Source organism: Nannospalax galili, unplaced genomic scaffold, assembly GCF_000622305.1.
Source record: "Nannospalax galili isolate Female #2095 unplaced genomic scaffold, S.galili_v1.0 scaffold680, whole genome shotgun sequence".
Classification (NCBI taxonomy): Eukaryota; Metazoa; Chordata; class Mammalia; order Rodentia; family Spalacidae; genus Nannospalax; species Nannospalax galili.
In genome coordinates this window covers 3,731,253-3,746,019 of record NW_008348218.1, presented here as the reverse complement: position 1 = coordinate 3,746,019, position 14,767 = coordinate 3,731,253, and the positions used below count along the sequence as shown (strand labels likewise).

Here is a 14,767-nt window from a genome sequence, read left to right as displayed (position 1 = left end):
TTATAAATTAAATATATTTAATATATTAAATACAATTAACATATTTATATATTACTATATATAAAGCATAAAGTAGTAGGTTTCTGCATGGCTTTTTCAAACATCCTTAGTGTTAGTTATCTCTCTTCACCCCCCTTCTGTCCTACCCTTCCGTCCCTCTCCCCACGTAAATCTCTCTCCCTATTATTCCATCTCCCCTTCATATCTGTGTTCTACTACCCTCTTCTCCCTTGATATCTTTCTTCTCCCTCACCACCAATGCTCCCTTTCTAGTTTCCTGGATTCTACAGGTACTCCACGTTAAACACACCAATCTAAATAGTCAATGCTAGGATACACATAGGAGTGAGAACATGTGACATTTGTCTTTCAAAGTGTGGTTACCTCACTCAGTATAGTGTTTTCCAGTTCTATCCATTTACGTGAAAATTTTTTATTTCATTTTTCTTAACAGATGAATAAAATTTCATTGTGTGTAGGTACCACATTTTCATTATCTATTTATCAGTTGATAGACATCTAGGTTGTTTGTAGGTCTTAGATTTTGTGACTAGAGGATCAGTAAACATGGATGAGCATGTGTCTCTGGAGTAGAAAAGAGAGTCCTTTGGGTATATGCCCAGGAGTGGTATAGCTGAGCCATATGTGACCTATCGCCAGCTTTTTAAGGTTTCTTCACACTGATTCCCATAGTGGCTATACTAGTTTGCACTCCTATCAGTAGTACATGAGGCTCCCCAGATCCCTGTCAGCATTTGTTGTCTTTTGTTTTCTTTTTTTAAAAATTTACACTATGGAGACTGTTAAAAAAGAAAGTTTTGTCAAAGTGTCAAGTTATATAGACATATGAACTGTATCTATTCTGTTTTTGATATTGAGGATTAGTATATCTGTGGAGCCTTTTTAAGTTTTTGAGAATTTCATGCATGATACTGTATTTCCATCATCTCTACCTCTCCCTCTTCCCCCTCCAACTCTTCCCATGACCCCCTATTCTCAATTTCATGGCCTCTTATTTAATTATATTGTTACACATATACATACACACATATACAACCTACTGAGTCCATTTAGTGTTGCTTGTGTGAACATGTGTTTAAGGCTGACTTGGGTAACCTATCAGGGAGCTTGTTCCTGGAGAAAACTGATTCTCGTTCCCTCAGGAGCCATTGATTGTAGCTTTTCATCTAGATTTGGGACCTTGTGAAAGTTCCCCTATCCGTATTGGCATGTCAACTGGTGTTGTCTTGCAAGACTTGTTTAGGTAACCATATTGTTGAGATTTCATGGGTGCAGCTTTCCCATCAGCGACAGATTAGCCATTTTGACTGAGGTAAGATGAAACCTCAAAGTAGCTTTAATTTTTAATTTGTTGGCTAAAGATGGTGAACACTTTTAAAAATATTTCTTAGCTGTTTGTATTTCTTCTTTTGAGATGTCTCTGTTCAATTCCATAGCCTACTTTTGAATTGCTTTCTTGGTATTTGGGTTTTTTAGTTCTTTATATATTCTAGACACAAATCTTCTGTCAGATGTATAGCTGGTAAAGACTGCCTCCAGTTGAGTAACAGTTTCCTTTGTAGTTCAGAACCTTTCATATTTCTTAAAGTCCTACTTGTTGATTGTTGGGCCCATTTTAAGGGTGACCAGAGTCCTATTCAGAAAGTCTTTACCTGAGTGTTTACCCACTTCAGTGCTCCCTACTCTTTCTCCTAGAAGTTTGAGTTTCAGGGCTAACATTGAGACCTTTGATCCATTTGGAATTGATTTGCCATACTCAGCTTTTATGTAGTTAATGAGAGCATCTTCCTTGGAGTAAGATACCATAAATAGTTGTTTAAACTCCCTACTGTATTTTGTTTTAATACTAGTTTGGGTATCTAGTTGCAAAGGGAATATGATTCTTCTAAAACAAAGATGCACTGTATCAAGGAGCAAATGATTCACTCACTGCATGATTATTACCATGGAAACATGGCAGTCTAAATTTATTCACATAGTACTCACTGTTCACAATGATTATTTATCATAAAGGGAAGAGTTACTCCCTACTTATTAGGAAAACCCTCATTGCCTTGTCCCATTAAATGTGTATATTCCCTTCAGGGTTTTTCTGCTTAGGAATAGAAAAAGCTAGAATAATAATATTTAGTGTCAAGAGAGCTGGGAAGTGCCAGTTCGGCAACTTAATTCCTTTGGTGTTATTTGCAAGCAGCAGAATCTCCTAGTACAAAGGCAAGCCCAAGCAGGTCTTCATGGCTATTCAAGGAACACTGATTGGATACCGTTAGGTTAAGAAATTCAAATTGGGTTAAAGGATCAGCTACTAACTAATAAAGAAGATATTAATATTACTGAGTCAGACCTTATTCTCACTCAATGTTTGTAACACCTGAAAGAGATAGACATTATTACCATATTTATATACTTGGTGAAGCATGGAAGCAGTTTTAACCCAGGAACTCAAGCTTAAGAGCCTACACATATATGTATGTACATGTATGTATGTACATATATGTATGTACATGCACATACTCACATGTGCATTCATATTAGTAAAGCATCTGAAGTAGCGGTCTGAAGGTCTGTGTTCTGATCCTGACTCTAGTACAAAGTGGCAATAGGCCATTAAGCGAACACCTTTGGTTCTGATTCTGAACGAGCTGAAAATGACAAAGAAACGTCTCTAACTTTCCTTCTAGCTTTGAAATTCCTTTTTGTTTATATTTAAAATTTAAAATTTATTTTGTATATTTAAAATATACACAGTATTATGGCATATGTGTAGTAAAGTGGTTACTATAGTAAAACCAAACAATATAAATCATCTTACAGAATTATGCTTATTTATTTGTTTGGCATTAATAGTTAAAATGTAATCCTTGCTAGGAATAAAAAGAGTCCAGTCTAATAATTATAGTCTCCATGTTGTATATTAGTGTTTTAATGTTTTCACCCTACATGTTTGACTTCAAACACTTTACTCATATTAACACAAAATGAAGCAATGAGGGTTGGCATCGACAGGGATTTTGAGGAAGGAAAAGGTACCACTTTCTACCTGTATTGATTTTTCTCATCATGATAACCAAATACAGAAGCCACTTTAAAGGAGAAGTTTATATGGGTTCAGAGGATGCAGTCCATTGTGGCAGGGGAGGCATGGGTACGATGACTTCATCTGGCTTTGTCTATCGAGTCAGAAGCTTGCTGGTCAAATCGTGACAGCAGATAGGAAGCAGCTCAGGCTGGAAGCAAGGGCAGGGTAGAAGGTGGGCCAGGTCATTACTCTTAGAGACCTTCACCAAGTGACCTGTTTCCACCAGCAGTGTCTTTCACCCTGAAGTTCCACAGCTTTCCCAAACAGTACCCCAAACTGGGAGCCAGGGCTTAAATACATCAGTCTGTGAGGGATGCTTTTAGATTCAGATCATAAGAGTAACTGAGTCACAATCATGCATGACCCTCTACAATCGTGCATGTTTGCAAAAACTGTAGAAGAATGGCCTTTGCTTACACCCTGCTTGGACATGTCATGAAAATAACACCTGATTAGCAGAACTTAAATCACATTCGAATTCTAGCTGAAAGGGAGTTTGAGAAACGTGTTCGTAACTTTCTAGTTTGTGTAGAAGAAGGCACAGTAGATGGAGGTTGTAATGGCAGTTGATTTATCTACCTACCATAATGACTGGAGATACATCAGACAGGAGTCCTAGTCCATGAAGCCCTGTATATGTATGAAAATGTACATACTACCATGTACATTTACCTTTTATTTATTTTTTTTGAGATAGGGTCCCCCAGTAGTCCCAGCTGGCCTGAAATTCACTATATAGACCAGGCTGACCTCAGTCTCACAGAGATCCTCCTGCCTCCGCCTCTCAAGTGCTGGGATTTAAGGTATGCACCACTGCTGTGCTTGGCTCCCTTGTACATTTAAAATAGTTAACTGTGCAGAATGAATGAAAGTGGCAGTTACAGGATGAAGCGAATAGAAAAGTATTCCATAGAGTTACAGGTGGGCAGTGTCTTTTAAAAAATATTTTATTGTTTTTATTTTATGTGTATGAGTGTATTGCCTACATGTATGTAAGTGCACCCATGTCGTGCAGTGCCCACAGAGGTAACAAGAGAGTGTTCCCCTGGAACTGGAGTTAAGGATGGTTGTTAGCTGCCATGTGGGTGCTGGGAATCAAACGTGGGTCTTCTGCAGGAATAGCCATCTCTCCAGCCCCATGTCTTTGTTACAGGGAAAGAAAATTACACATGACAGACAAACTTCTAAAGTTTCTAGAAATTAATGATTTAGGAGTTTACTGTAAGAATTCTCTCTTCACTTAAAAGTATTAATACCTCAGGGCCAGAGAAGTGGCTCAGTGGTTAAGAACATTGATTGTTCTTGCAGAAGACCTGGGTTCAAATCTCAGCACCCACATGGCAGCTAACAACTGTCCATAACTCCAGTTCTAGGGGATCCGACAGCCTCTTCTGTCTTCTGTGGGCATTGTACAACACCTATATGCAGGCAATAACACACATACATAAAATAAAAATAATAAACTATTAAAAATAGTATTAATACCTCAAAACATCAGTTGCTTAGCATGTGCTGTTTCCTTTTTCTAGTATATCTCAATGAAGCAGCTAAGTCACAAATGACATAAACTGTGTAATGTGTTATGAACATAAGCACAATAAAAAATAGCCATGCAGTGAAATCCCAATTTTTGTATGACTATAGGGTCACATTTTCTTTTACGTCTCATGTTATAGAATTGAGCTGTAGATGTGTTCATTTCTAAGAACAGTGTTAATTGAAGTTCTGATAGCAAAGATGAAATATTTCAGACACAATCCAAACCTATACATACACTGGGAGATGCATCTGAATAATGTGTGAATTTTTCTGTATTTAAGATACAGAATACTAAAAACACTATTTTGATTACATATTTACTTGTCATGAGTATTCAGAACAAAAAGGATGAGCATAATAATTTGATGTTTTAAAGGTAAAATTTATTTTTAAATGCAAAGAACGGAATAATAGACTTGTATTTTACCTGGCCTGTTTAATTGAGTAAGCACTTTTAGACTTTAACTTTATTTTTAATTTCAGAATTCTCAGCGTCTTGGAGATAAATATCACAGTCACAAGCTTTTTGGTATAGGCAAGGATCGAGCAGAAAGTTGGTGGAAGGCCCTTTCCCATTGTCTCATAACTGAAGGATTCTTAGTAGAAGTTCCTTGTCAAAACAAATTTATAAAGACTTGCTCCCTTACAAAACAGGTAAAGTAAAAAACCCTGCCTGTTCAACACTAATTTTTTCTCACTGTGCATTAAGATTCTTCTTGCTTTTGATAGGGTAGAAAGTGGCTTGATGAAGCCCGTACACAGTCTCCTCCAAGACTTATCCTTCAAGCGAGTGAAGAAATGCTTCCAAGGAAGGATCTTCAGCCAAGGTTCTTTTTTTAGTTTAGTCTTTTTTATTAACTTTTTTTGTTGCTGTTTAAATGATTCAAATTATAGTAATTTATAGACACTACACAGGTAAAATTAGTTTTCTGTTTGATTTTGTCAGTTTGGTGGAAGGGAGTCCTGGGAAAGGGATAAGTTATGGAACACTGTCCTAGTTGATGTGAGGTATCAGGCTGTAATATTTAGCTTCTTTCCTACTGATTAAGCAGTGTTGAGATGAATGCTAAGAGTTCCTTTTCTGGGAAATCAGTTTTTTTTTTTTAAATACCAGTTTTAAAGAGATAATAAGATCTCTAATTTTCTGAGAGTAGGGTGTGTGGTGATTCATGAATTGGATGACTAGATCATAACTTGAGAGGTAATTTAATTTTACTGTTTTTCAGTTCTAACCCTGTGTCTTCAGACACTGCACAGCATTCCTCTAATCGAATACCAACTGAATTAACTTCAGAGAAGGTTTGTTTTCAAGAGGTGGTTCTTATTTATTTCATTCTTCATTGATGCAATTCCTGTTTTAAAATCTTATATTTGCATTGCCTTCCAGTTAGAAAAATGGCACATACAAAAATCATAAATCAGAAAGAAAAATTATATGAATAGAATAAAAATATGAGATAAATGATTTCTTGAACTGATACAGAAGTGGAAGTATTTAGTTATTTTTATTCTTTTAAGCTTATTTTATAAATAATTTGCCTTACAGTTTTAATATATACTTAAGAGTTAATAAATAAGTCTGATTTCTAAATATTTCCATTAACCCCCTACCCCATGCCCATGTGCAAATGTGCATATGCTTTATATATATACATTTTTGCTGTGTTTTGTTTTTGTTGCTTTTGAGATAAAGTCTCCTGGCTGGCCGGGAACTCACTATGTAGACCATGCTGACCTCAAACTCAGAGATCTCTGTGCGTCTGCCTCCTGAATGCTGGGATGGATTAAAGGCGTGTGCCACCATGCCAGGTCTGCATATACTGTCTTGTTTTGTTAGGATCTTAGTAACTATTACAAATTTATCCAAAGTGGACTTTAAGTAATTAGAACATGGGGAATGGACAAATACAGTGAGTTGAGTTTTCTAGTATACCTTTTCTGCTTTATTAAAGTGTGTGAAATGTATTTGAATCACTTTTTTAACTTTAGCTGTTGTGTCTTTGGATATTTTTTGTATCATCTATCTTTTTAAACTACCATTTAGAGGCTTAAAAGGTGATTGCTCAAGAACTAATTTTCACTTTATTTGAAGACCTAGTTAGTCAAAGGCATAATTGTTATTGTGAGATTTTATATCTTATTTTCTTTGTATTTAAATGTTTTCATATTTTTAATGGACTTTTATTTGTGCAAAAACAGTCTAATTTGGCAAGGATGTATTCTTACAAAGCACCTGAGAAATTTTCTTCTGGGAGTAACAGGTACAGAGTTCCATATTTGATTTTTTATATTTCCTTACATTGTCAGTATTATTTTTCATTCTTTCCTGAAGAGAAATTGCTATCAAAGTTGGGCCATTTCATTGCAAAGGAAGGAAAGTTAAAGCATAACCCTGCAGTACCAGAAGGACCAAAAGCAGCCTAGACAGAGCGCACAGCTAGGAGTAGCGCTCCCTGGGTGCTCCTGTGTCCAGCATCTGTGTTACACGCTAAGCACGCATATCACCTAATTCTTATAACAAGCCAGAAGTTAGCAACTGCTATTTACTCCCTCCTTCTACAGTCAAAGATACCAAGGTTGGGAAGCTAACTGACTAACTTGTTCAAGAGCATATAGCTAATGACATAGCCGGCTTAGATCTGTATTTGTCTACTTATAGCATCTAACCACTATTTTTTATACATGTGGGAAATAAATGCTCCCATCCCATTTTCAAACAAAAGGGTTATGGTGAGAACATTGAAAAATGTAAGAGTTGTGAGAGAGTAAAGGTAACATACCTATTGTGCTTTTGTTTCTTGTTTTATTGTGTTGGAGATGAAACCCAGGGCCTTGCCCACCTAGACAAGCACTACCACTGAGCTGCCAACCCAGCCTTTCAGAATTTTGAGTTTACTGTGTGACTTGGTGGCTTAAAGAAAGTATAGGCAGTGTATAGAATCTAATAGCCTATCTGAGGACAGGGCGATAGAGCGTCAGGGCTTATATTTACACAGATTAAATGGACGGTGTTCATGTTCATGTCAGGTTAAAGTAAATATCCTATAAGAAGAGTCAGCAGTTTCTTTGCTTTGCTGACCTAGATAACACTACTTTGGATCTGACAAAATATTTATCACAAATAATTTTCTTACCCTAAACAATTTCTTTTTGTTTGTGTGGTATGTGATTACTAATGTTTTATTTAAATAAAAGGGTAAGGAATATCCATTTAATATCCTGAAGGATTTCATCATTTAAACATTTACTGTGGTTTCATTTGGCTGCTTTGTACAACAGGTACCATTTTAGACTCTAGGGTTCAGTGAAGAATGTTACAGATGTTGTCCCAGCCCTTCCAGACGTAATATTCCAGTGCGATGTACAGGGAAGGAGCCATAGAGCCACAGTCCTGAAGGGTAGATAAATACTAGAGCCTTAAAGCAGAACTTCTTGAAGCTTAAGGTAGGGGTTAGTCAAGTGATGTGAGACAGAGTCCTCCAAGTAGAGGAACATACACAAACAAAAAAACCTGAAAGCCAGAGAACTGTAATGTTACTGAGCAACTCAGCAGAATGGCCACAGATTACCTCGTGAGCAGGGAGTAGTGAGACGGAAGCCTAGAGAATTAAATAGGGGCCAGAATACCTGGTTCCTTTAAGCAACTCAAGTCAATATGAAGACACTGGGAGCTAAGCAAAATGTTTTAAGAAAAACACTGACATGATCAAGTTCTGATTTAGAACACTGGTTGACAGCGTTTTTTTGAAAGGGTCAGATAGTAAATATTTTAGATGTTGAGGGTCAAAAGGTGCATTGCCACTGCTCAGCCTTGCTGTGTATCTCAGTGCAGCCATAGGTAATTTATGAAGGAGTGAGTGAGCCTGAATTCCTACTAAACTTTATTTATGGGCATTGAAACTTAAATTTCATATAACCCAACATGTTATAAAATATTCTTTGGATTTAAAGAAACATTTAAAAGAATTTTAGAAAATTGATAACTGTGAAAATGAATTCTTCAGATGATAATTTCTAAATTCTTGGAACATAGAAATTTATAAGTTTTTATTTCTTTGTTTGTTTCTTTTGAGACAGGGTTTTGCCTTAGCCCCAGCTGACCTGGAACTTGCTATGTAGACCAGGCTGGCCTTGATCTCATAAGAGGTCTTCCTGCCTCTGCCTCCCACATGCTGGGATTAAAGATGTGTAACACCATGCCTGGCTTAAATATTTCTTAATACCAAATATATCCACTTCCTTATCTTCAAGCAGAAATTAAAATTTAACATCTTTCATGTAGTCTGTTTTACACAATTTCACTTTATTACTACTTATATTTATAATCAGTTTATCAGTGAGAACTGCCTCTTGTAAGATGCCTAGTTTACCTCCTAAGTGTTTCATACCATTTGGGATAATTTGATATAGTTTCTCCCATTTTTGAAGAGTCCAAAACAAAATTGTATCTTATGCCATATATTTGTTTGATTTTGAAAAATAATGTAAATACTTTTATTAATTCTTTGCTAATGCTGTCTACTATAAGAATCAGTGATTTCATAGCAGGAATCACAGATTGTATTCTGTTGGTTAGAAAAGCATTTTTTCCACTTTGCATAAGTAGCCTTTTGTTTCAAAGCCTGCGATTGAACAGAAGATGGCCAGGATGATCTCCTTTTTTTTAAAAAAAAATTTTATTTTATGTGCATGCGTGTATTGCCTGCATGTAGGTAAGTGCATCTGTGTCATGCAATGCCCTCGGAGGACAGAAGAGGCCATCGGGTCCCCTGGAACTGGAGTTATGGACAGTTGTTAGCTGCCATGTGGGTGCTGGGATTTGAATTTGGGTCTTCTGCTGTCTTTTTGAAACAGGGTCTCCCTGTAGCCCCAGCTGTCCTGGAACTCGCTATGTAGACCAGGCTGGCCTCGAGCTCACAGAGATCCACTTGCCTCTGCCTCCCGAGTGCTAGGATTAAAGGTGTGCACTACCACGCCCAGCTAAGTTGCACTTTTAAAACATTTTATTTATTATTTTTATTTTTTGTGTATGAGTGTATTACCTGCATGTATATAAGTGTATCCATGTCATGCAGTGCTCGTGGAGATCAGAAGGCTTTGGATTTCCCTGGAACTGGAGTTCAAACAGTTGTTAGCCACCATATGGGTGCTGGGAATTGAACCTGGGTCCTCTGCAAGAGCAGCCAATGCTGTTAACTGCTGAGCCATCACTCCAGCCCCCTAAGTTGTACTTTTAACTGTAGTATTATAATAAATGTGTCTGATCCAAAATGCTTAAAATCTAAGGTGTTGCCATTTAAATACAAATTGCCTTACTTGTTTTGTGAAGAATAAATGTTAGTATTTGATTTGGAAAGATATATTCATTTAGAGGGCAAAATAAAAAGTAAATGGAAAAAAAGAAAAGCTTATTTATTTTCTTTTATATATCTTAGTGTCATGATGAAATCACCAGGAAAAACTTATGATTCCTCAGAACCTATTATTTCATTCCAAGAGCAGGAGACCCAGGTAAGGCTTTGGTAAAAAGGTCATTAATTTATGAATGGATAGTTAATATTCTTTGCATGTTTAAAATTCTGTTGCCAGTATTTTTTAAATTGTTCAGTAGCTAAGAATTTTAGACGGAGTTCAGTTTCTTTTCATTGTGAGGAAAACAGTAATACCTGAAGCTTAGAAAGTAAAGGCTGAATTTTTCTAAATGCATTTTAAAAGTGTTGAGCTCTTTCTGTTTCTCGTTTAGACTGTGCTGTATGCCAAATTGGTAGAAGCTAGGCAGAAACATGCCAATAAAATGGATGTTCCTCCAGCTATCCTGGCAACAAATAAGATACTGCTGGATATGGCCAAAATGAGGTGAAGTGTTTCTGTTCTGATTTCCGCAGATATTATAGGCTTATAAAATGTATGATTTTTTTTACAGATAATATCTGTAAACTAGTAAGACCATGTCTTCAGTTGTCACACCTGTGAAGCATCTCCCATGCTTCTGTGCTAATTTCTTGCCTGGGCTTTAGTTCCACATGTCTCTGAGTGAAACCAGCTGTTCTCAGAAATCACATCCAGTGTCTGTAAACCCAGAGTGTCATGAAGTCCTAGCTCTAGCTAGGGAGCTGTTGACAGTTGATGGCTGCAGGGGAGGGACAGTTTTCCTCAAGGATGCAGGCCCTGAGAGGCCGCCAGGCCCAGTAGATGCTCCTACGTCTGTGCGCATGAAGGTGGCACTGGGTGGATTCTGTGGATTAAAAAAGGAGCACTTGACGTTGGGAGGGAAAAGTGGTAGGAGTGGAGGGAAGGAAGTGGAGGGGAGGGAAAGGGGGTAGGTTTGATCAAAACATATTACAGGCATCTCTCCAGCCCCTCACTCATTCGATTTAATGCAGGATTTTCTAATACTACATAGTACCTTATCTCTTACAGTGAATATTTTTTGTGTTAAAAAATAAGAGTGCAGTACAGTATGCTGATGTAAAAAACAGTAAAAATAATAAGACTATAGTATTCAGAGAAGATACTTAAGGAAAAAGAATAATCATTGTATTAGTAGATTTTTAGAAAGAAGATAGTTCATAGACTTGGATATTGAACGTATTAAATTGAATTAGCCTATTATGTAAATAGTAGTTTTATTCATTAATTGTTAAAACAGCAAACCTTTAAATGGGCCAAAGCAAAGAAATGAATTATGAAGTATGACCAGTTGTATAATGCACTGTTTTTGATTGTAGAAAAATATGTCATTATTGAATACAGTATGAAGCTGAACGTTGCTTGTGTTGAAGTAATACGGCTTAGTGGTTTCTTCATGATTCTTTTTAAAAATTTTTTTATGACAGACCAACAACTGTTGAAAATGTGAAACAGATTGATGGTGTCTCTGAAGGCCAAGCTGTGGTGTTAGCCCCTTTGTTGGAAGCCATCAAACATTTTTGCCAAGTAAATAGTGTTCAGGTAAAATACTATGGCTTTCAAAAGCAACTTTTTCTCCCTTTATTTGCATTTTTATCTGGACACTTAATGAATGAATTTCACTTGTTTTTACAGTAAATAGTTGTGATAACATGTTAGTTACATACTTCTTAAAAATTAATTAATTAAGTACTTTTTGACATAAGACTTTGTAGCCCAGACTTTCCTGGAATTTACCACAGGCCTATGATGGCTTTGAATTTGCAGTCCTTCTCTCTGAGCCTCCCAGTGCTGTGATTGTGGACATGAGCTACCATGCCTGGCAGTGGCCTACCTTTAATGATGATGTTAAAGTAGTTGTTCAGGTAGCTAATGTTTATTTAGTTAGAAAGTTTTAATGTTTTGTTTTATTTTAATTTTTGGTCTTTTTTTTAATTATTATTTTTATTTTATATGTATGAGTCCTATGACTGCATGTAAGTAAGTGCACCCGTGTCGTGCAATGCCCACGGAGGACAGAAGAGGCTGTCAGATCCCCTGGAACTGGAGTTATGGACAGTTGTTAGCTGCCATGTGGGTGCTGGGATTCGAACCTGGGTCCTTGGCAAGCTCAGTCAGTGCTTTTAACCGCTGAGCCACCTCTCCAGCCCCCATTTTGTTTTTCTTATCATTTGGCATATTTCCTCATCGTTGTCCCCTTCCAGGAATGCTGTCTTTTGATATTAATTGGGTTTCATTTTATTCTCCGTCTGCATTGTGTTTTCTTTATATTACTTTATTATTTCTTGTTGCACAGTAAATGACCATTCTCACAAGGGTTGTTTGGGTTTTTCTTCAAACTCTGTGTGTGGACCACACTGGGCTAAGACCATCTGAGACTGTGGAAAGATTGCTGGTGTCAAGAGTCAGGAAAGTAGTCTTTCAGGTTTTTGTGGTTTGTCTTGTGAACTCCACATACTCTCAGTCCCCTGCTCTCCATTTTGCTGGTCTGTACAATCAGAATGGTAACTCCCGGCCCCACAGCAAGGAAACAATGAGTAATGTTAGCAAATTAAGCACCCAAGTCAGTACAAGGCATTACTCTGCCTTTTGTATCCTTTGGGCAGGTGCGGTGGGATCCTGCTTTAGAAGAACTGCTCTCTAATGCTAAGTAGAAAACTTCTGCTTTTTTATGCAGCATTTCCTCTTTTGAAATAAGATGTCTTTGGCAACTTCAAATTTTCGTTTTCATATTCTTTTGTAAGAAATTATGTGAAAATTCCTTGCATTTGAAAATGAAATTATTGTGTCATAATGATTTGATTTAAAAAAAAATCATACTAGTGGAAACTGAATAAGCTTCTTCCCTTTGAGCACTTCATGGTATATCTTCTTTCATGAATTTGTGCTGTTACTTAATAATGACCGAATCATTCCACCTCACTCCACTTCTGGAGAGAAAACTAAAGTAGGGCAAAAAATAAATGTTCCGAATGTGTAAAAGCAGCTTTTCTGAATCTTCTCAGTAGAGAAAATGACTGTTAACTTCTGTAGCTAGGAATTGTGCTAGATTATTCTGAAAATTAATAGCATTTATTAACCAAATAAATTTTGTGTTTATTAAGTCAGTTATTCATTATTTTTAATCTTTTAATATATTTGCTTCAAATTTTGAAATAAAACTTGAATATTGTCATAATACCAATGTAAGTTACATACATGAGGCAAGCTCAGTGCCACAGTCTCCACTCTCAGCTACGTGGATGGCCCATGAGTTCTCAACTGGCCTGTGGGACATAGATCCCATTTCAAAGTAAATAAATGGACATTTAAAAGTAAAGTTTTTATGACATAGTATTAAATCTATTAAGATGGCCTTTTAGGAAAGATAGGCTAAACCACTTCCTAGAAATGTATTTTATGTAACTTTTTAAAGATAGTTCCTTCCTCTCCTTTCTTAATAGTTATACTGGCAATCCATAGACATTTTCGAATTTCTGGGGCAAAATATGATATCCTCTGTAAATGTATACCTAGAGTTTAGGAATATTCAAGCACTCAGCAAATAATACAAAGTAGTAATTTTGAGGGGCTAACATGACTGTAGAAGCAAAAGACTAATCAGATTCCATCCTGTGTAGGTAGAAGATTTTGTGAATGGAGCACCCAGTTCAGGAGCTATAAACAGGAAAGGTGTGAGGAAAAGGCGGGGAAAGCCTGCCTGAAGCTTTGTAGGTCAGAAGACATTTTGGCCAACTAGATTTAATATTATAGTTTAATTGACAAGAACATGACTCAACATACCTTCATTACTAAGACACCATCTGAGTTCCCATGGTATATTTCAAGCTTGTTAGACAACTTTCAAGTGAACTGGCTTTCCCTGAATAAAGAAGTTTGCTCCCCCAAACACAACTATTCTATAATAATACATCTCAGACTTTTAAGATTATAAAGATGAGAACTGCAATCCCCACCTAGAACATGGAAAAAGTCACAGCATGGGGATCAGGCAGAGCAGGTGACCAGGCTTTCTTAGAAAATGTTGATCTTCTCAAAAGGCAAATGCATCTCTCCTGAAGCTTTAAAACAGAAACACATCACAGTTAGTTCTGCTTCATGTAGATCTTTTATATACACAGAATTGTTCCAACCTTGAGTTACTTGGTTGAAATTCTCTTTGTGCTCATTTGAGAATATAGCTCATTTTTCCATATGCAAAATAAAATCTCATCAAAAGTTTGAAAAATATTTTGTTGCCTTGGACCAGGTAATTCCAGTTCTAAAACTAGTGTGTGTGTGTGTGTGTGTGTGTGTGTGTGTGTGTGTGTGTAGAACAAAGAGGAAAAACAGAACAAAAAGAAACACTCATATTTATCAGCAAGCATTAAACCAAAACTTTCTTAACAACATTTTTTTTTTTACTTGAACTCAGTAAGTTTCAGGATATGGAAACAAAATATCTCCAAAGTAAAGCTCATAAATACTTTCTCATATCTATATGTGATACAGTTGACCACACTGATAGATAACCTTATCAAGAGCAACCACTATTATTCATCAGGACTCTAGGCTCTTTAAATGACTAAACTATTTTTTTTTCATGTTTTGTTATAACTGTACAGTTTTCACCTGCCTTTCATATGTGATTTAAAAAAATCAGTTGTCAGTAAATTTCTTTTAAAGCTTATGAAAATTCCAATATTTCCTATTGATTTATTGATTTATTATTATTATTTT

At 36.4% G+C, this 14,767-nt stretch overlaps 1 protein-coding gene across 5 annotated transcripts in view; it reads left to right on the top strand.

Moving 5' to 3' along the window:
- Positions 1 to 14,767, top strand: part of Wrn (WRN RecQ like helicase) — a 135,191-nt gene that overhangs the window by 106,458 nt on the left and 13,966 nt on the right. For 4 of the 5 annotated variants that reach the window (XM_029569246.1, XM_029569247.1, XM_029569245.1 and 1 more), the window contains exons 24-30: positions 5,123 to 5,293; positions 5,369 to 5,466; positions 5,866 to 5,953; positions 6,839 to 6,900; positions 10,075 to 10,150; positions 10,383 to 10,495; positions 11,476 to 11,590. In XM_029569246.1, coding sequence (XP_029425106.1) covers positions 5,123 to 5,293; positions 5,369 to 5,466; positions 5,866 to 5,953; positions 6,839 to 6,900; positions 10,075 to 10,150; positions 10,383 to 10,495; positions 11,476 to 11,590 — 723 coding nt within the window. The remainder of the gene's footprint in view (positions 1 to 5,122; positions 5,294 to 5,368; positions 5,467 to 5,865; positions 5,954 to 6,838; positions 6,901 to 10,074; positions 10,151 to 10,382; positions 10,496 to 11,475; positions 11,591 to 14,767) is intronic. The other variant, XM_008844934.3, reaches the window with a different exon arrangement.